Below are 22,399 nucleotides of genomic sequence, written 5' to 3' on the forward strand. Positions count from 1 at the left end.
GAACCTGGTAAGTAGTTTCAGTTTTGCTAAGATCGTATTTCTGCAATTTAGCGCTTATTCGCGGGGCGCGAAGTTGTACTGGGAAGCCGCGAACTCACGCGAACAGTGCGACGCAAGCCATAAAATCCGCTGCTCGCGGATTTGCGAATTTTGCGGGAGATTCGCGAATCTCGCGGATTGCGAATTTACCGAAAATCCGCAAAATCCGCGAGCGAAACGGATTTTCCGCCCATGCTTAGTAATCATGTTCAGACTTCAGTAAAAGTCTAAAGGAAAAAGAAATAAGTGTTTAGCATAAAGCGTCACACTTTCAAGCAGAAAGGTCTGTACCCCTCAAAGTCTAAAAGGAATCTGCTGTGACTCTAATTGTGTGAACACCAACAGAAGAGGCAGAAGCGTCCTTATCCCTTTTTGCACCACAAGGGACCAATCAAAACATTACTTGAGTGCATCTGCAAATTAGCTCCTTTTTCCCAAAACATCAAACTGAGACTGCTGCCCTCAACTTTGAGCATCTTGCCATCATGGTGCATGATGAACAGAAGGCCTCCTAAGACCATTGTTTCTCCACTTTTACTGCCAAGTTTTGTTCCAGGCCTCTCTATCAGCAATCTAATACAGACAATGAACCTTTCTCTAACTAAGTAAATAATAGTCCTGCAAAAAAAGGAAACCATGCTAGCAAAGCAAAATGGATTTCAACTGGGGCCTGCAGTCAGGTTAACTTTAAGTATTTAGGGGCCTATTTTGATGTCGGGCAGAATTCCGACTTTGTCCTGGGACCGACAGACACATTTCAATACAACCGAACACTGTTCAGTCGCATGGCCCCTTTCCTCAATGGAAGATCGTGTTACAGCCATAACCGGCCGTAACACAAGCTACCATTGAGGAAAGGGATGTGCAGTGCATCCCTACACCCCGTGGCAGGCGCCACAAGGTGCCTGCCATAAGGTGGAGGGATCAACTGGGGGGCACCATAGGAGCCTCTTGGCCTCAAACGGAGGCCGTGCAACAAAGGGTGCCCTGCTGGGGTCCCCCAAAGACGCTATCCGACATGGTTTCCATGTCAAACAGGCCTTTATAGAAACCATGTCTGAAACCGTGCACCGTAATCTCAGTGGCTGAAAGTTCCGCCTTTGACATTACTGGCCAGCTTCGACTGCTCGATCGGCTCTCCGAGCCCATCAGAAGCCAGCCGGAATGACCGGCCGGTTTCCTTCCCGATTGCCTTCATCATAATGAGACAGTTGGAAAGAAAACCGCGCAGCCCATTACGATGCAGCCCTGTGGTCGGAGCCTTTACAGGCCGCCTCGTAATCGGCCCCTTAATGTGCACTTAGAATACATGGTTATACATGCACATGTAAAACATGAGAAATAAATACAAAATGTGTGTAAAAGGATATACGTTTACATATGCAAATATAAGTGTAAGAGTAAACACATACATAAATCTCTAGTCTCTACAGTAAATACATTTGATCAAAACCTTTTAATGCTTCACACATGTTACTGAAGTTAAGGCTCAAGGTGAATATAAAGTCAAATGCACATAGATAATTGCATTTCTGCGGCATGGAAGTGTAGAGTCTACATTGCGCAGCTCTAATGTCATGTGCATGTCTACTCTAGCTCCCTAGGCGATACAATATGGAGACATAATTTGTACCTGATACTAACCAATTTATTGCTTGCAAGTGTGCATTCATTCCTCTGCTCTGCACTGTGGTGGTTCTATGCCATGGTAGCCTTCTGTGAGTGGACTGCCATCCAGTCATTTAGTGTGAAGTGTAATTTGCCATAAAGTGTTTGCCGCAGGCTAGTGATGGGACCCTTTTGCCTTTCAGATGCAGGCCTGCAAGCAGAGGTCGATCAGTGGCAGATAAGTATAAAGAATTTCTCTTCCCAAGTTGTCGGGAAAACATTGGTCTACCTAAATGGCTCAAGCTTGGAATGCCGTTTCCGAGAATGCAACTTGGGGAACATGATATGTGATGCTATGGTAAGAAACTTTTGTGGTTCATGTTTCATTAGTTTGGGGCAGCATGCCTATTGCTTTTAGCACAGGTAGTGCTTTGGCACTGATTGTGTCTCGCTCTCTGCTTGGGGTTGTTAAGATTATGATGTGATTTATAGCATGTCTTTATCGGTGTTTGAGTTTTTAGCTTCATAATCTCTGATTGACATCCTTCAGTTCTACAAAGAACTATGTAGCATCCTAAATGTGTGATCAGTTTGCACGAAACACGCTTTTGTATTTTATCCGATTCCCCAACTGCTACCAATTTACAGAATTAAGTAACTCATGGAGGCCTAGATTTACTATGATTTTGCGTCCGAGTTGTATCACTTTTGTGGTGGCACCCCAAAACAATTTATTTGGGGGCATTTAGTAAAGTAATGCAAAGTCGAGTTATGTGGATTTGCCAGGTATAGTAAATACAAATTAGCACAGTGCATAGCACTGCCTTGCCTTACTTTGCCTCAAATAGGCAGTATATGGGCAGAGCATGGGTGTTCTCGAGCATCCACCCATGTATTTTGATGCAAACTCAGATTTACAATGACTTGCAAACCTAGGTGTAATGAGAAGAAATATCTTTATTTTAAATTGTTACTTCCTCTTTCCATTTGTGCTGCATTCTGCCGCACACATGGCAGGAGAAATATGCCTCTAAGTATTGTTTTGTGCAGGACGATATCCCTTCCTACGCAAAAGCAATCCTGCCTGTGCAAAGGTCCCTGCGTTTGCGCTAGGCAACACAGTGCGCCAGTGCAAGCAGGGAGCAGAAATATTCGATATGTATCATTTCTGCTCTTTCCCTTTCATTCAATATAGCTCAGCAAGTTCACTTGCTGCCACACGTTGCTGGAAATAATAGTAAATGCGCTCCGAAGTCTTTACAGTATGAGGTTTTATTAAACAAGGTCACTCTGTAAATACGTGTGCAATTGTCATTGTGTTGGGTTTTTGATGTTAGTATTTAGCTCGGCAACTTTTGTGTCCCATTCTTCAATACCCTAAAAAAAACTCATGTGTTTTATTGGTGGCTGATTCATCAATTGCTATTTCTAGCAATCTATGGAATGGATTTTCATCTTTTTATGTTTTTTAGGCCGAGCTTTGGGGAGTGCTGTGGTTGGTGTATTTGAATTTTGTTAAGGTTTACATTGTGTACCCAATATTTAGTTTACTGTTTTCGTAGCTATTTTAGCTGCTTTGTCAAAACGTGGCTTGCAGGTGCAAGGGTGTCTGCATTGTAGGGGTGATTGGGACACCTTCCTGCACAAAAACAATCACGAGAGGTGGTTTCCTCTTTGTAGGTGTGCTGCAGAATGCAACACACAAGCATTTGCAATGCAATAGGTCTCACATTTATGAGAGTTTAAGCTATTGTCATTGTAAATGACAATGCCTTGCATCACTAAAAGGCATTGTCATTTACAATGGCAATAGCTTAAACTCTCGCAAATGCTGACCTATTGCATTGCAAATGCGCTTGGCGGTCGTGCTATAAAACTTTTAAAAAAGCATTAGAAGAGATCGTGTCCTGTCTGCAACAGCAGGCAGGACAAAGCTATTTGAGAAAATAGTGCTTGGAGGCTGTAAATAAAGACTACCGAGTAACAACATACTTAACAGGGTTACAAAATTACACAAGGCAGTACTAAAGCGGGGCTACTAAGTCTATTGACCAATGAACACCCACAGTTTACAATAGACAATAACACAAGCCAATAAAAAATATGGGTGGAGAGTGGGTGGAGCTTCAAGTCACTACCTGAATACAGCATGCCTCACAGAGCAGCGCATGCCCTGCCCAGGTTCGACCTAAAAAGGAAAAACCGGAGAAATAAAGGTATTTCTCCTTTTTGCACCTCCCTTATGCCTTCCCTGGGGAGGTGTAGGAATAAGAAGCATTCCCAGGTTTACAAAACCTTGTAAATCTGGGAATGCGTCAGGTTCTATAGATGTTGCATGGAACAAACATTTCACGTAGAGTAATGCGTGAAAAGGGGCCATACTTACAAGACCATGAAAAGCTACGCAGGGTGGCTTTACATCGCCTTGTAAATATGGGCAGGCACACTGCGCCGCCAGTAGGTAAAAAAAGTGATGCACAAGTGGCGCTATGGGCTTGTAAAGGTGCCCCTGTATCCTTGTACCCAACTACCAGCTATCTCCATTTGGTAGACTAGATTTGGTATGAGCTGTATATGTGAGTGGTACTGATATAAATGGCAGAACAATGGGCAAGAAGTCTATCTCAAGCTGCGCACTTTGATCTTCTTACAGCTACATTTGCCTGGCTCTTGTCTGTGATATTTTGGTTACAAAGGAGGAATCTTCAGGGTGTGAGAACATTTGCCTGGGTGGCAGAAAATCCCCAATTGAGATTTGTTTCACTCACATCTGTGGCTCATGCATTTTTTAAACTTGCGATTGAACCTGTAGAACACAATTATCTGATTAGTTCATTACTTTCAGGCTCCTCAAAGTCGTGTACAAAGTTCCAAAAACTTAAGAATGTGACTATCCCCAAATAGCCCATACCGCCACAGGCTCCCTAATGCTCCACATCCCTCGATTGGGTTATTTGCTGGCCTCACTTCTTTTTTTGGTTTGAAAATCCCATCTACAATACTCCTTGCAGGAAAAAAACACAGCTTTTTCTTCTTTTTAAAAAACCCAATGGGGGTTGTGGCCAACATGGCGCCGAGGCAAGTCGAGCCTAGATGACTCTCCTGTCCGTCACCGCGCTAAACAGCTTTTACTGGGTCCGGCCTGGGGCATATGTAGCACCGGAGGGGGCGCCAACACCTGAGGAGAAGGCTGGTGATAAAGCAAACCCGAGCGACCTAGCCGAGAAGCAGCTGGCGAGGTGTTTCGGTGGCAGCGAGGGAGGTTTGCTGCAGCGGCACTCGTGCCCAAACCTGGAACTGGACTGCACGAGTGCCGAGGCCTCATCTCTGTGGCCTTAAGAGGCAGCCGCGGGCGCCTGCCGTGCCGCATTCCCCCCCTTTCTACACGGAGAGCCTGTACCGGACACATCAATACCGGTCTGAAGGCACAGCCCGGACGAGAGTCTTGACGTGAGACAGAGGGGTGGGGTGGCACGAGAATGGCTCCATCCGGGGTTCTGCCTCCCTGCTGTGACTCCTTCTCGATGGGCAGACCAGCAGGCGACAAGTGGCCCCCAAGGGTGGCATTTCGAGGACTGAGCGACGATCTCCAGGCATCAATGCAGGGGAGGCTGGCTCGGGCCCCGGTGATTTGGCGGCAAGCAATGTGACCTCGGCCTTGAACAGGGAGGTAGGCTGCAGGCAGCGCTGTACTGTGTCTCATCTTCACCACGCACAGATCAGGGGGCACCTCAGCTCGAGTCAAGGCATACACCCCCCTCACACAGTCCTGAAGGCTGATGGAGAGCATGATTCAGCCAAGGCAGCCCTGACGCATGTGGAGGAGAGGGCCTGGGTCCGAACAAAGCTGTGGGAAGACTTGTTGGGGCTCCGTGCCCCCTGTGAGTGCTCCTCTGCCATCTAGTCAGCAGGCTGTTCGGCCCGTGGTGGGAAGGGGCCACTGGGGTCAGCAGGAGGGGTGCGGCACACTTGGTGGGGAGCGCACCGCAAAGCCCACCAACTTCCACAGCTACTACACACCGGGGCTCCTGAGACGCCCCGGGAGGCAGCGGGCCGTGGCCTGGGGGGCACCACCACGTAGGCCCCCTCTCACGCACTTTCCAATCTAGGGGCTACCACAGTGGGGGCGCGACCATGGGGCACACGGATGCCTAATCGGAAAGCAGTGCTCTGGCGCGACTTTATTAGCCGATCAAGTCCTATGACAGCAGCCAGACAGCACAAAAACAGCATGTCGAGCCAAAAGACCCCGGGCGACTGATATTGCTGTTTCATTTACAATGGCGACCAGTTGCCCCAAATAAGACTGCTCAATTAAAGACCTCCTATCCCGCACAGGGGGGCCACATCAGAGTCCCAACCAGATCATACCATGAAAGATCCAGTGACACAATTGTTTATGGAAGCACTGTTTACTTTCCTCCGAGACAAACTCCACTCTCTAAAAAGTGAATTAACCCAGGAGATCAAGGAGACCCGGAGAGATGTGGATGTCCTGGGAGAGCGCATGGCGGATCTAGAGGAAAAGGAAGCGGGCCACGATGAGAAGACAGAGTCCCTTTAACAGGAGGTTATCCGACTCCGGGAGCAGCACATCGACATGCAGGCACATCTAGAAGCCTTGGAAAATTGCTCCCGGAGGAACAATGTGCGCATTAGGGGAGTGGCATCCAGGGCAGAGGGGGATGACATTTTTGGTTTTGTCCGAGACTTTTTTCTACCATATTTTGGGGGGCCCTCCGCAATCTCCGATTCAGCTGGACAGAGCACACCGGGCGTCCCCAGGCAGAACGTTTCTAGCCCCCCCAGACATACTAGTCTGTGTGCATGACTTTCAAGTTAAAGAGGAGATTCTGGTGAAGGCACGCAGTTCACACCCTATAGTCTTCCAAGGCCAGTCCCCACCCTTTTTCAGGACCTAACTGCTCTTACCCTGCAAAAACGTTGATCGTTCCGCCCGGCGATGGAGCAGCTCCGCAGCCTGGGCATTTGCTATTCCTGGGGCCACCCCATTTTACAGAGACATGCCATGTTCTGAGAATAGATCCTCCGAAGGAGCAGCACCCCAGGCACACACCACCCTCCTCACAAAGAGTGGCGAAAAGCGGCTGGCAGACAGTAGGACAACGCCACGCACTAGCAAAGCCAAACCCGGAGGAGATCGCTAAGGGCCGGCACGCAGCTTTGGACGCAGTCCCTTCCACTTTGGTTAAAGCTGTTGCCCCTTGAGCCTGGACACAACTTTGGCATAATGTACAGATTAGAGTGAGGTGGCGGGCGGGGGGAGTCGAGCCACAGACCACACTACACTACCCCCTTAAACCTACCATGTGGTTTCGATATTCCACAGGACTAGAAGAATGTATTTCTGATTTTTCTTATTGTTGTTGCTTGTAAATTCTGAATTGGAATTTGTTGGGGCCTACACTCACCAATACAGGGGCAGCACTACTTTTATACACCGTACTGATACTGATAGAGTGCGCAGTTCACCCGGGTCACCAATGTCTTACACGCACTGGGCCCTGGCGTGCATTCAATTTCAATAGTGATTCCCGTGAACCGGGTGAAAACCTGCCACGCTTCTATGAGTAATAATGGTTTGTGATTACCTCTGCTTACCATGCACCTGACTTACCACAGGCACAAATGTACGACGGACCTGGAGCTAAAAGGGAAAATAGTAGACAGGAACCTAAAACATTTCCTTACGGCAGTACATACTCATCCACTTTTCTGTAAAATGACCACAGACACCTGATGAAGTTTTAACACTTTATATAAGAATTCAAAGAGAAGATGCCAAGGCAATAAGCGATATGCAGAATAATATGTCAAACATCAATATCAACACCAATAGGTAACTTTGCACCAAAATTATGACCATTAGGATATATGGGAAGACTAGAGGTAGGATTTTAGAGCAGAACTAGTCACTGCAGTTTTATACTAAGACAAGAGTTATGGATGGACCTAGAAACATGTACTTATCCTTATCACTTTAGACTATTCTTGCTAAGTTCACTGCAATCCACTAAAGGACAGGGAAAAATGGGAACAAGCTATTACTTATAATAGAATCAATGAGCTCCTAAAGGGAGGGGGGGGAAAGAAGGAACCAACTAAAATCAGACACATATACTTGATGTTTCAACGGCAATAGAGCAATATCACAAGTAAGAATGCTTTAATAGATTATACGAGGGAGAGAAAGAAAGGAAGAGAGAGTGATAGAGATACGCAAACCCGCAATCAATATTTACCTAGTTCAGAAAGAAGACTAACCCTGGCCACGGGTCAGTTGGGAAGACGGGGACAGGGACCCTCGGAAAAGGAACACCAGAAGGCGAACAGGTACAACCTACGGACAGATCAGGACAGGATACCCCTCAGGTTCGGGTCAAAGGACTGGGCCTCCCAGGGTACGACCAACACCCACAGCTTCGGACAGCAACGCCTGCGTTACCCCCTTCTGCAAGTAATCCGCCAGAAACCCCGATTGGATTTTCGAATTTCCCAGCAAAGTGCTTCGCCAGCACTTAGGATTTTCCACCCCTTAGGAGTTTGTGGAAAGTATGGACAAAGTGCTCCGCAGCACTTTCAGATTGAGCACCTATTGAGATCGTAGGGTCAGTGACAGGTCTGCTACTCGGACAAGTCGGACAATTTTCCTAAGCTAAACTAGGGCAATTATACAGTTTTGGGGACCCTCAGACCACCCACTAATGTTGCAAGTGACAGTTTCCCACATTTTGATTGGTCAGGAGAGGTGGTGCGGTCATTACCACCTCCTAGAATTCAACTTTCCCATCATGAAATTTAAATTTTCTTGTCCGCCCCTTAGGTTCACGTTCCCATGCATAGAATACATTAGTACAACAAGAGTTCACAGTAGGTAGCAACAGAGTTGCATCGTCCAAGGTAAGACTCTGCTTTCCCAGAGAGCTTCTCAGGCGCATTGTGCTTCAGGAGCCAGCTGGCTTGGTTCAGCTTCTGCGCAGTTAGGATTTTCCCCAGTCACGTGACGGGGTTCCGAGGAGCCTCAGCATGGCGTTGCTCATGTATGCCCCAGCCCACAAAGACGCGGTACATGAAAAGTAAGCGAGAACAAATTAAAATCACATCCAGAATGATCACACTGTATACCACGATAGAATACTAACCAACCCTTACTTTATAATGACTATAGCATTATTGTTTAGTGCAAAAAAGATAGATAAGCAAAAGCAGCGGTAGCAAGCAGAGAGCGTGGTGAGAGTCAAGCAGCCATATTTGCAACAGTGCGCATGAGCACAAAACTCCCTCCAGAATGCGAGTGCGTCACATCACATGGGTATGACCGACGCATGCGCAGACTGAATTTCAGCGAAGCAGCCATTTTCCTTAATGCAAGCTTCGTTAATATGAAAAAAGACATACAAGCAAGCATCCGGGGACACCCGCGTGTTTGGGAAAACGTACAATAAATGACAAACAATGATTTTAGTAGTATTATACATTTGGCGAGGTTCTTGCACTGGGCAAGGCGCTTCACGTGCGAATCCTTGCTCCATCAATCCCCTCTTTGATGATATTTACTATCATCACTACATAAAGGAAACAGATGCCAACTTTTCTCATTCATCCACATCACTCATTTCAATTTCAACAAATTTATTGTTCAGTTTTCTTTTAGCTTCTCTATGAGAGTGGTGATTTTTCGCCTTTTTGTAGATTGTATTCTTTAATTCTTCTAATTCCAGTTCATCAATATTTCTTTTCACCCCCTTCTGATTTACTGTGTATTTCTTTTTACACTTCTGGCATTTGCAGCATATAAAAATAATCAATATAATTATCCCTATCACAACTATTGGCATCAGTATTTTCCACAAAAGGTTTCTACCTAGGTTAGCAAACCAACTACCTATAGAGGAGAGACCTCCAGTTAGTCTCGTCCAGGCACTGTCAACCTCTAATGGTTTGAGTTCTTTTTCCAAATTAGTTATGTTCTTCACATATTGTTTTAATTCGATACTTTTGTCAGGAATGTAAGTGCAACAATGTTGCGCCTTCAACATTCTACAGACTCCGCCCTCTTTTGCTAATAGGGTGTCAAGGGCAAGACGGTTTTGTAAAACCATTGATCTGATCGCAACCATTTCCGTATTGACCATCAGGAATCCAGCAGCAGTGTCCGTTGATAACCGGTCCACTACTGTAGACAATTTGCAGATTCTATGGGTGTTCAGAACTACCCCCATTCCAGGTATCAGTGCACTAAAAATATCACCTATAATTTCACCTACACTTTCGCGTTTACTACGCACTAAGCCATTAGTTTCTTCATCGCTTCCAGCTGCATTATTCACATGGTATATTTTCGGGAAAACAATGCCAAAAAAGCAGCTTCCATACCAGTGATCCGGCAATTTGAAATACGCCTTGTTCCCACATATATAATATATTCCGGGAAACACAGGTTCTGACCCATTTTTGAAACCCCAACCTCCAATTACCTTGTAATTATGTTCACACTCGCTGGAACCGATGAATTCATTGTTATAGTACTCTGTCTTTTCCCTATGGATACAAAGTTTCCCTTTTCGTTCAAAATCCAGCAACAAGGCAGGATTAGCTTCGCCTTGCGAGGTGTTATCCATGTGCTCAGCCCACCTAGGGACTCTATCCTTTTCGTCATTTGCTTTCCTTTGAAACTTTTCTCTCCTTCTGTCTGCCATCTTAATGAACATCTTTTCCTGCTCTTGCAGAGAACAGGTCAAATTAGATTCTCTAGCTTCATTTAAATCTATGTTACCTATAGTCAGAAAATATTCTCCCATATAACGGGTCACGTCACTTGTAGTATGTACACGGTTCAAGTGTCCTCTAATAGGCAGTTCAGAAAATACTACGTCATCATTTGAATAATAGTATTGCAAGGTGCTTCTATAGAACAAGCTAGCTAATATACTACAGGAGATTCCATAGGTCAAAGGTAAATGGTGGTATGTCACGCCTTCAGCCACTGAAGTTGGCAGCTTCATGCAGACATAACAGTCCTCTATTTCCATAGCTTCTACGTAATGCACTAATAAGTTAGCAAAAACATTTAGATGCGTCCTGTTTTTCATTTTGTGAAAATGTAGTCCATCCTCATCTGATGCTTCTAAATTAGGTCGTGTGTGTGTCAGTCTGATTTGGTTGTCACGTCTTTCTAAGCTTCGTGGTGTTTCTTCAGTCTGTACATCTCCTACGTCTACTGCTTCGGGTTCAGTAGGGGACAAGTTAGGATTTTTACTTATCATAAAAGGTAGAAAAACTGTTAGACCTATCCACATTACTATTAGCATGGCTATACTACACAAGCATATCTTACAACAGGTTTTGAGACACCCACACCGGGATCTCCCAGAGACATTCGGATCAGACATTTTTAGCTTACAGGTGGCTTTCGCTACCCCTCTTCGTTTCTTTGCACCAAAGGCTCACTTCTGGGCTTTTTCAAGGAGGGTCTTCGTCCGAACTCCGATCAGCAATGGACTCGTCGTCACTGTTGCCACTGGGATGTGGTTCGTCAATTTCTTCCAACACAAAGTAAGTCCATTCAGGGCTTCGATACAGCCGATTCTGTTTCTTTATTCTATCGCTCTTTCTTAGCGATTTGCCTCTGGCTGCCTCTCTTTCACTTTCAGCCCTTTTTCGGTCTTTCAGTTTTTCTCCGACTGTTTTCAGTCTGAGCCTTAGTCTCTTGACGTATTGGGGTGCACTTCTGCCTCCTTTCCTCCCAGTAGTTGAGGAAACTTGCCCTTCTTCGTGCACTCTCTTTACTTTTTGTTGTGGCGCTTCTGTTTCCCTACCTGACTGACTAGTTCCAGGTCTTTCATCTATTTCTTCTGCCTGGTCCTTAATCTGACCCTGCTCAGATTCAAATCGTACTTGCTTTTTCTGCTTAGTTGGTTTTATTTCTGGTGTCTGAGCACATTGATCTATTTCTATCTGTTCCTGTTCATGCTCTTCGATCTCTTCGTTTTCTTCTGCATGAACGTCAGCTCTAATTACTATCTGTCCCTTTCCAGACTCCGGAGTCTCAGGAGGAGTCTCGATGCCTTGATCTGACCCTACTTGGCCTACTTCCTGATCAGGTGTGATGTGATTCTCGTTGACCTGACCTTCTTCATCTATTTCTAGCTCACCTGGACTATCCCACTCACTGTCTAAGTAGGAATATTTCCTGGTTCGTATTGGATCATGAACCGGGTCGTCGGCGGGGAACCATTCAATGTCTTGACTTGTGCTCGGCAGTTCGATGTCAGCTAGTTCCGGACTCCCCTCTTCGGAAGCCTCTTCAGCTGCGCTGCCTTCAGCTTCAGTCGCGTCTTCTCCAGTTACCCGCTTGGTGTGGCTGGCGTGGATCCACTTCGGTACACCAGCACACTTTACAGCAGTGGTAGTGACAAGGATCACTTGTCGTGGCTTTCCCCACCTGGGTTTCAGGCAACTGCTCCGGGTGTGTTTCTTTAACGCCACCCAATCTCCTGGTTGTAGTTTATGTGCTGGAGTCTTTGGCCACTCGTCTTCTGTCTCCCCAATCTGCTGAGAGAGAGAACGCACTTGGTCACCCAGCTGCTTGCAGTATTCTAGCACCATATCATCAGAAATGCTTAGCAGTTTGTGTCCGGGTACCCATGCCTGTCGCATCACTCTTCCCATCAACACTTCATGGGGACTCAGGCCAGTCTTTCGGTTCGGGATACTTCTCAAACTCATCAGCACAAGGGGTAAAGCCTCTATCCAGTTCATTTTTGTGGAATCACACATTTTTCCCAACCTGGACTTCAGGGTGCCGTTTATCTGTTCCACTACCCCAGAAGCCTCTGGACGGTAGGCACAATGTAGTCTTTTCTTCATTTTGAATGCTTTACAGAGTTCTTCTAGCACATCGTTGGCAAAATGCCCACCTTGGTCCGTTTCGATAGTCTCTGGGATCCCATACCTAGGTATCAACTCCCTGAGCAATAGCTTAGCCGTAGTTAGGGCATCATTTTTCTTTGCTGGGTAAGCCTCCACCCACCTGGAGAACAGACAAACTATGACTAGGATATATCTATACCCTTTGCAATTTGGCATGGTTACAAAGTCTGCCTGCATTCTGACAAAGGGACCTACTGCCTTCCCAATGGTACTCTGTTCTACCACAGTCCTTTTTCCTGCATTAAATTGCTGACACACTAGGCACCTCTGGCAAAGCCTTTCCGCCTGGTTCCTGAACTTTGAGTTACAGAACACCTTGTCAAACACCCGACACATTGCGTCTCTTCCCATATGTGTTGGTTCATGTATCATTCTGATCATGGGGTCTACCAAGCTATCAGGCAGCACAGGCACCCCAGTCGCGCTTACCACCACACCATCCTCTCTCAACGTGCATTCATTTGCAGCCCACCTGCCTTTTTCTTGCCTGTCTGTTGCCTGTTGCAAATCCTTTAGTTCTTCCCACGTTGACACATTCTCAAACAACATAAGTTGGCAGCTGTTTCCACTCCACAATGCAATTTGGAGAGACATGTGATGTCGAGCACAAAACTGTGCAATTTGGTCAGCGTATCTATTACCGGCGGTCACATCATCGTTTCCAGATCTGTGAGCCGCACATTTGACCACAGCCAATTCTTTGGGCAATTGGATAGCTTCCAGTAAGTTATGCACCACCTTTCCATTTCTGATAGGGGTGCCTGAGGAAGTCATGAATTCTCTTTGCAACCACAGTTGGCCGAAGTCATGAACAACCCCGTAACAATACTGGCTGTCGGTGTACACAGTTATTCGTTTGTTCTTACCCCTTTTACAGGCTCTAGTTAACGCGATGAGCTCTGCCACCTGTGCAGATTTCACCTCGCTTAGGTATGATGCCTCTATGGTTTTCGTCAACGTGACCACAGCGTAGGCAGCACACAGACCTCCATTCTCATGTCTCAAACATGAGCCGTCCACAAACATTGTCTCATCCCCATCAAGTAATGCTATTTCACGGATGTCCGGACGGGGCTTGGTACTGAACTCAGTCAGATCAATGCAATTATGCTCCCCCTCCTCTTCTGGTTCTACATCCAGGGGGACAGGTAACAGTGTCGCTGGGTTTAGGACATTGCACCGGGAAATGGTGACGTTTTCAGCACCAATCAGGATTCTTTCATACTTAGTCAGCCGACTAGGTGTGAGGTACTGTGTCTTAGTTCTAGTTAGCAGGATTACAACAGAATGAGGAACATATACAGTGACGTGATGTCCCATGACAATGTTCTCACTCTGTTCCAGACTGACGCAAGTAGCAGCAACTGCTTTCAGACACCCCGGCAATCCAGCAGCCACCGGATCTAGGGTGGCCGAAAAATAGGCCACTGGGCGTCTAACTAATCCGTGCTCCTGAGTCAGGACTGAAAGAGCACAATTTTCTCTTGTGTCACAGAATAGTTCAAAAGATTTAGTGTAGTCAGGCATACCTAATGCAGGAGCTGTACATAGGCAATTTCTCAATGTTACCCAAGCGTTCATACTTTCGTTGTCCCAACCGACGGGGTCTTCTACTCCTTTCTTGGTCAATTTTATCAGGGGTCTTGCTAGTGCAGCAAATCCTACAATCCATTGTCTACAGTAACCCACAACTCCTAGGAACATTCTCACCTCTTTCTGAGTTCTGGGCAGTTCCATTGCTCTAATTATTTTTATTCTTTCAGTAGTTACCTTCCTGATTCCTTTTTCTATCTGGTGCCCCAGATACTTCACTGAGTTCTTACAAAACTGTAGTTTGTCAGGCGATACTTTATGTCCTCCCTTCCCTAGGTGATTCAGCAAGGCAATGGTGTCAGTGACACAGTCAGTTTGGGTTTTAGATGCCACTAACAGGTCATCTATGTACTGTACCAAAACAGACTCTCTGGGCAGCACTAGGGATTCAAGGCACTTTTTCAGTATCTGGTTGAAAATCGATGGACTTTCGGTGTACCCCTGGGGGACACGATTCCAGACATAGATATGGCTGTCGAATTCAAAACTGAAAAGGAATTTGCTTTCTGGATGTAATGGGATGGAAAAGAATGCGTGGCACAGATCGATGACAGTGAACCATTCTGCATTCCAGGGAATCTGATATAGTATTACGGCAGGGTTGGGTACAATAGGGCAGCAAGGTACAACAATTTGGTTTACTTTGCGCAAATCTTGCACTACCCGGTACTTTCCACTAGGCTTTTTGATCCCAATGATAGGCGAATTACAGGGGCTGCTCATCACTTCTTCTATTATCTCTGCTTCGAGCAGCCTGGTAATTTCAGTCGCCACTCCTGCTTTCACTTCTGCACTCATTTTGTACTGTCTGGTTTTGGGGTACACAGCATTCGTTTTTATGGCTATTTTAACTGGGTCCACATTTGCCATCAGGCCTACATCTTTTCCTGTGAAATCCCATACTTCTGGTACTACTCTTAATTGGAGCTCTTCAGGTAAATCTTCAATTGTCAATGATTTGATATCAGCATCTTGTCTAACCAACATCAGTTTGTACAGGCCATCTTCATCGGGGGTCTGAATTTCGACGCCATTTGGTGTGCAGTAAATGGTACAACGCATCTTGCACAACAAGTCTCGTCCTAGCAGATTCACGGGACTGGAATCACAGACCACAAATCTGTGCATTTCCTTGAAATTTCCTATAGAAATTTCCATTGGTTCAGTTACTGGGGTACTTATTATTTGATTTGAGACGCCCACTACTTGGATTGCTTCTCCCGAGAGGGGTAGGTTAGGAACATCCACTGTTCTTACAGTAGATCTGGTAGCACCAGTGTCCAACAGAAAGGTGACATCTTTTCCTTCAACCTTTCCTTCAATGTATGGTCCAGTCTGGTCTACCGGCAAGGAGGCGCCAAGCACGCACTCCTCATCCTCCCCCCTCAGGCCGCGTCAATCTTGATCTTCACAGAGGAAGGTATCATTTAACAGATATTGTGGGATGACTGCGTTTCTTTCACTCTCGACTTCCCATACTTCCGCCCTTTCATTCTGCTGACCCTGATTCTTGAAAGTCTGTCTAGGAGCGCGAGGTACTGGGGGTAATTTTACCTGTTGCTGGTTCTTCCTCGTCCCCTCTTTCTGCACCTGTGGGGTTAAACCATTTACAGGGGCATTACCGGCCTGCAGGTGTGGACACTCGTCTCTCCAATGCCCTATCTGGCCGCACCCGTGACAAGGGAATTTTTTCATAGCCTCTTCTCTACTCATTTTAGTTCGGGGTTTTCCTCCTCCTCCCCCACCAGTGGTATTCTGAGAGTTCTTATTAGAATTTAAGTTACTTAACTGCTGTTCTTGTTGTTCAGCCAACTTCACCTGTGCCCACATCACCTTTTCCTTGAGGGCCTTCCTTTTGTTCTCGATTTCATCTTCGCAGTATTTTGCATATTTCAAGACATCATCTATTGGTTTTCCCTGCCAACTGATCTTATTGTCTCTAATCCATTGGGAAATTTCGGGCCTTAATCCTAGCACAAATCGGTAACTGAAATGTGTCATGTCTTTCATGTCCACATTATCGATACCGCTGTATGTTTTAAACACTTGCAGTAGCCTTTCATAATAGGAGTGAACAGTTTCATCACGTTCTTGGGTGGTTCTATCTATTCGGGTCCAGTCTGTTTCCTTTGCGGGAACCTTTTTCTTGAGATATTGTATGACTTGTTCATACTTCCTCATTACTTCAGGTGCAGGCGCACCCGTTTTCTCATCTCTGGGAAATTCTTCACTGGGCCAATCAATTTCAATTTTACAGTCGGTCCACAGATCTACAGGGACCACAATGTCGAAAAACCCATCCAGGTCTTTCAGCAGACATTTCTGAACTTTTATGAAGCGTTCTACCTGCCTGTACCAATCAACAGGCTTTTCCCGTAATTTCGGGAAGTCATTTGTAAATGACACAATATCCTGTCGGGACCAAGGGACATGGACATATTTTCCTCCCGGGACCTCCCTCATGGGGCACAATTTTTCTGTTGGTGATACTTCCTTTAATACGAATTCTGAAGTCACTGACCCTGTCCTGCTGCTTTCCTTTTTCTTTGCCCACCGGGTTCTCCACTTCCCCACTTCGCCCCACTTCTGCAGGAGTTTCAACAATTCTTTTACTTGGATCTGTTTTCCCATCACATTCAGGCTTTCTAAATCTTTGTCTGTAAAATCCACTCTGTAAGGTTTCTGAAGAATTTTGGAGCGACTAACATCAATTCCCATTTCTTCTGCTGTATCCATTATCTTTTCATGGAGCAACCTAGCACTCCGGGTAAGATTTTTACTGATAAACAGTAACTCTTCTTCATTATACGAGCTTAGGCGTTCAACTCCTACGTTCCCAGCCATCATTTCTTCTATTTCTATTCTTAATTTATATATTTCCAATGCTCTGGGTTGGGGAGTGATCTCTTTCTCGAGCTCCTTTGTCCATTTGTCCAATTCTTCTGGGGAAACCAAGGTGGCACTCTTAATCCCAGTTGCACTTTCAATCAACACCTCCTTTTGTCTGGGCTGACTTTTTGTCCCTATTATACTAGCCCTTGATTCTCTAATGGGCAGATCCATCAGAACCACAGATTCACACTCACTCTCTTGGTCCTCATCTATGAATACCTCCTTCCTCGGGGTCGGGATGCTAGAAGTAGGCAGCATTGAGGTGACAACAGGAGAATGGGGACTAGTCATGTCATTTCTATACAGTGGAATAGCTGGACCAATAGTTACTGGAATAGTCAAGGAATCAGGATGGGGATGCATCTGGGCAATGGTTCGAACTAACTCATCTCGCTGTTTAGTCAGGGCCTCTCTCTCTCTTTCTCCTAATACCTTTCCGGCAGATTTGTCATGCAATACTTGAGGTACTAAGGACGGATAAATATTCGGAGCTGTCGGAGTGACCAATCGAGGTGGATCTTCTCCGAATGGCTGATAATTCGGGACCGTGGATTTAGGTCTACAAAACCCGTCCCTTTCACTGGTTTTACTGTCTGTACCTGTTCCATCTGTATTACTGTCCCTCCTACATCTGGGATAAGTTGTAAAGGGATTTCGAGAGTGCACAGGCTCTGAATCTGCATCATAGGGGGGTGGATTTTTCATTAACAAATCTTCCAAGTGTTCATCATCTAAGTCCCCCATAGGTGCTAGGTGATGGGTCTTTTCTTTGCATTTTCCTTTCCTTTCTTCCAACACCCCCATCATAGGAAACAACCCTTCTGTCATCATGGTTTGCCTCCACTGTTTCATTTTCTGCTCTTTGGTTGGCGTTGGAAGTCTGGGATACCATTTACTTACTCCCTTATCCATCCTGGGTCTATCCCTTTCCAATGCCTCAATCTCCCATTCTTCCAGGGCTTCGTACTGGGTCAATCTGGGTCTGGGGTGTAATTCATTCATGCGTGTCCTTAAGTTAAACAGAACCCGACCATTAAATGTACCTTCAACAGGGAATGCTAAAACTCCGTCCTCAGCAGTATACTTTGCCCAATTTTCCAACCATACACAGGTGTGATACCCTTTGTCAAACATCATGAAAGAGGCAGGGGTGTTTGGCGGGGGAATGAGAACGCCTTCCCTCGTTCTAATGGGCTTGTCGGTTTTGAAAAAATTCTTTACTTTGTCAGTAAATGACAGTTTCCTTTTTATTCCATACATCATGTGCGGTCTACCCCGTATAATCTGTTCCCTATAGAAGCCTGAGTTTTGGGGGTTAGGTAAGAACTCTGGATACCACATACACCTTTCCAGACCCCTCTCAAGCTCCTGCTGATTAATTTTGTTTACCTTTGTGCTTCCAATACTAGCGCGACTTTTATTTCGCAATACCCAATCTAGCCAGAGAATACAAAAAATCTTTAGCCAATGGGTGCGCGGCCTTTCGCGAGAGCAAGTCTCAAGCTCCGGCACTCACCCCTCCTTCACAAATTCAGCTCCGCTACACACCCGCTGTCTTGACCAATACCAGGTTCTGAGCTGGGATGGTGCAGTGAGATAAATAACGGTGATGGATCAAGCCCTGATCTTTGGACTGGGTAAGAGTGGTCTGCTTAATTCAGACACTCTGTTCATCACCACCCCCTTTTCTGAATCGTTTTTGGCCACTATAGGTGTGGCAGGGTATACTCAGACATGAGTCCCTTTCTCACTGCACCATCAGGATTCAAGCAAGCCGGGCCGACGACGGCTGAAATGCCAGAAACCGGTCCCCGGTAGCTTGTCTCCTTTCTGGTGAAGAATTGGCTTGGTAGTTTAGTCTGCCCTGTTCCCATGATGCACTGGGCCAGGGACAGACTGATTTGCATATAGCCAGGTTCTGAGCTGGGATGGTGCAGTGAGATAAATAACGGTGATGGATCAAGCCCTGATCTTTGGACTGGGTAAGAGTGGTCTGCTTAATTCAGACACTCTGTTCATCACCACCCCCTTTTCTGAATCGTTTTTGGCCACTATAGGTGTGGCAGGGTATACTCAGACATGAGTCCCTTTCTCACTGCACCATCAGGATTCAAGCAAGCCGGGCCGACGACGGCTGAAATGCCAGAAACCGGTCCCCGGTAGCTTGTCTCCTTTCTGGTGAAGAATTGGCTTGGTAGTTTAGTCTGCCCTGTTCCCATGATGCACTGGGCCAGGGACAGACTGATTTGCATATAGCCAGGTTCTGAGCTGGGATGGTGCAGTGAGATAAATAACGGTGATGGATCAAGCCCTGATCTTTGGACTGGGTAAGAGTGGTCTGCTTAATTCAGACACTCTGTTCATCACCACCCCCTTTTCTGAATCGTTTTTGGCCACTATAGGTGTGGCAGGGTATACTCAGACATGAGTCCCTTTCTCACTGCACCATCAGGATTCAAGCAAGCCGGGCCGACGACGGCTGAAATGCCAGAAACCGGTCCCCGGTAGCTTGTCTCCTTTCTGGTGAAGAATTGGCTTGGTAGTTTAGTCTGCCCTGTTCCCATGATGCACTGGGCCAGGGACAGACTGATTTGCATATAGCCAGGTTCTGAGCTGGGATGGTGCAGTGAGATAAATAACGGTGATGGATCAAGCCCTGATCTTTGGACTGGGTAAGAGTGGTCTGCTTAATTCAGACACTCTGTTCATCACCACCCCCTTTTCTGAATCGTTTTTGGCCACTATAGGTGTGGCAGGGTATACTCAGACATGAGTCCCTTTCTCACTGCACCATCAGGATTCAAGCAAGCCGGGCCGACGACGGCTGAAATGCCAGAAACCGGTCCCCGGTAGCTTGTCTCCTTTCTGGTGAAGAATTGGCTTGGTAGTTTAGTCTGCCCTGTTCCCATGATGCACTGGGCCAGGGACAGACTGATTTGCATATAGCCAGGTTCTGAGCTGGGATGGTGCAGTGAGATAAATAACGGTGATGGATCAAGCCCTGATCTTTGGACTGGGTAAGAGTGGTCTGCTTAATTCAGACACTCTGTTCATCACCACCCCCTTTTCTGAATCGTTTTTGGCCACTATAGGTGTGGCAGGGTATACTCAGACATGAGTCCCTTTCTCACTGCACCATCAGGATTCAAGCAAGCCGGGCCGACGACGGCTGAAATGCCAGAAACCGGTCCCCGGTAGCTTGTCTCCTTTCTGGTGAAGAATTGGCTTGGTAGTTTAGTCTGCCCTGTTCCCATGATGCACTGGGCCAGGGACAGACTGATTTGCATATAGCCAGGTTCTGAGCTGGGATGGTGCAGTGAGATAAATAACGGTGATGGATCAAGCCCTGATCTTTGGACTGGGTAAGAGTGGTCTGCTTAATTCAGACACTCTGTTCATCACCACCCCCTTTTCTGAATCGTCTTGACCAATACCAGCGCGGCACGGAGTGACGTCAGAGCAGCTCTCCGACTGACTCCCTCCTTCACAAGGTAACGGAAACTTTTAACTTTTCCTAAAGTGCAAATGTAAAACTTAGTTACTAACACACAACGTCTGCCACTATGTCTGAGCGTTCTAAAGAGATAGAAAAACTTTCTTTCACTGCAAGTAAACCACTTCTGTCTACTTCTCATTCACTCGGGGTAGACTTCTTTGCCTAACCTCACACTCGAGTAATATAGAACCCGTTATTCTTCCGACTCATCCACTTTCGTCAGGGATATGTACTGAGCCGGGATTTCACCAGTGAACTATTTTACTTACCAGTCAAGCCTCAGAGACCCTACTACTCCTTCCGTATGCGACCCTTACTAGGTGATATCGCAATGAAAGTTTTATACCGGACTCGTAGCTATCATTTATTCAGATGCAACAAAGGTCCTAATTAGTGCTTCCAGTTATTTCTAACCCTGCACTAATGATTCAAACCCTAGTGACTTCAACAGCTAACCGGATTCTGCTCACCGTTAGCTAAAATACTTCCCCGGGGATTCGGACTACACTGAACACTTACAAACAATTCTGGGTTAATTCAACATGTAATATCTATAGCAGCAAAATAAAAATCATATACATTTACATATAAATCCTTAAAACATTTCAAAATATTTCAAACAATATAGTAGAAATCAGCAGCACATTTTATATTCACGGTTTGTTTCTTAATTTCCCTGTCTACCTAATCTAACTAGACCAAACCATCCTCTGGCTGCCAGAAATTACTGATAGAGCGCGCAGTTCACCCGGGTCACCAATGTCTTACACGCACTGGGCCCTGGCGTGCATTCAATTTCAATAGTGATTCCCGTGAACCGGGTGAAAACCTGCCACGCTTCTATGAGTAATAATGGTTTGTGATTACCTCTGCTTACCATGCACCTGACTTACCACAGGCACAAATTTACGACGGACCTGGAGCTAAAAGGGAAAATAGTAGACAGGAACCTAAAACATTTCCTTACGGCAGTACATACTCATCCACTTTTCTGTAAAATGACCACAGACACCTGATGAAGTTTTAACACTTTATATAAGAATTCAAAGAGAAGATGCCAAGGCAATAAGCGATATGCAGAATAATATGTCAAACATCAATATCAACACCAATAGGTAACTTTGCACCAAAATTATGACCATTAGGATATATGGGAAGACTAGAGGTAGGATTTTAGAGCAGAACTAGTCACTGCAGTTTTATACTAAGACAAGAGTTATGGATGGACCTAGAAACATGTACTTATCCTTATCACTTTAGACTATTCTTGCTAAGTTCACTGCAATCCACTAAAGGACAGGGAAAAATGGGAACAAGCTATTACTTATAATAGAATCAATGAGCTCCTAAAGGGAGGGGGGGGAAAGAAGGAACCAACTAAAATCAGACACATATACTTGATGTTTCAACGGCAATAGAGCAATATCACAAGTAAGAATGCTTTAATAGATTATACGAGGGAGAGAAAGAAAGGAAGAGAGAGTGATAGAGATACGCAAACCCGCAATCAATATTTACCTAGTTCAGAAAGAAGACTAACCCTGGCCACGGGTCAGTTGGGAAGACGGGGACAGGGACCCTCGGAAAAGGAACACCAGAAGGCGAACAGGTACAACCTACGGACAGATCAGGACAGGATACCCCTCAGGTTCGGGTCAAAGGACTGGGCCTCCCAGGGTACGACCAACACCCACAGCTTCGGACAGCAACGCCTGCGTTACCCCCTTCTGCAAGTAATCCGCCAGAAACCCCGATTGGATTTTCGAATTTCCCAGCAAAGTGCTTCGCCAGCACTTAGGATTTTCCACCCCTTAGGAG

The 22,399-nt window shown here is 45.9% G+C and overlaps 1 protein-coding gene across 3 annotated transcripts in view; it reads left to right on the plus strand.

The window, feature by feature from the left end:
- The window catches only part of NT5E (5'-nucleotidase ecto), a 428,517-nt gene that overhangs the window by 237,426 nt on the left and 168,692 nt on the right, over positions 1-22,399 (plus strand). For all 3 annotated transcript variants that reach the window (XR_015296621.1, XM_086926572.1, XM_086926573.1), the window contains exon 5: positions 1,851-2,005. Coding sequence is in view for 2 of the 3 variants with exons in the window: in XM_086926572.1 (XP_086782698.1) it covers positions 1,851-2,005 (155 nt within the window). In the remaining variant the exon portion in view is untranslated. The remainder of the gene's footprint in view (positions 1-1,850; positions 2,006-22,399) is intronic.

The sequence above is a fragment of the Lissotriton vulgaris genome, chromosome 6 (genome assembly GCF_964263255.1).
Source record: "Lissotriton vulgaris chromosome 6, aLisVul1.2, whole genome shotgun sequence".
Classification (NCBI taxonomy): domain Eukaryota; kingdom Metazoa; phylum Chordata; class Amphibia; order Caudata; family Salamandridae; genus Lissotriton; species Lissotriton vulgaris.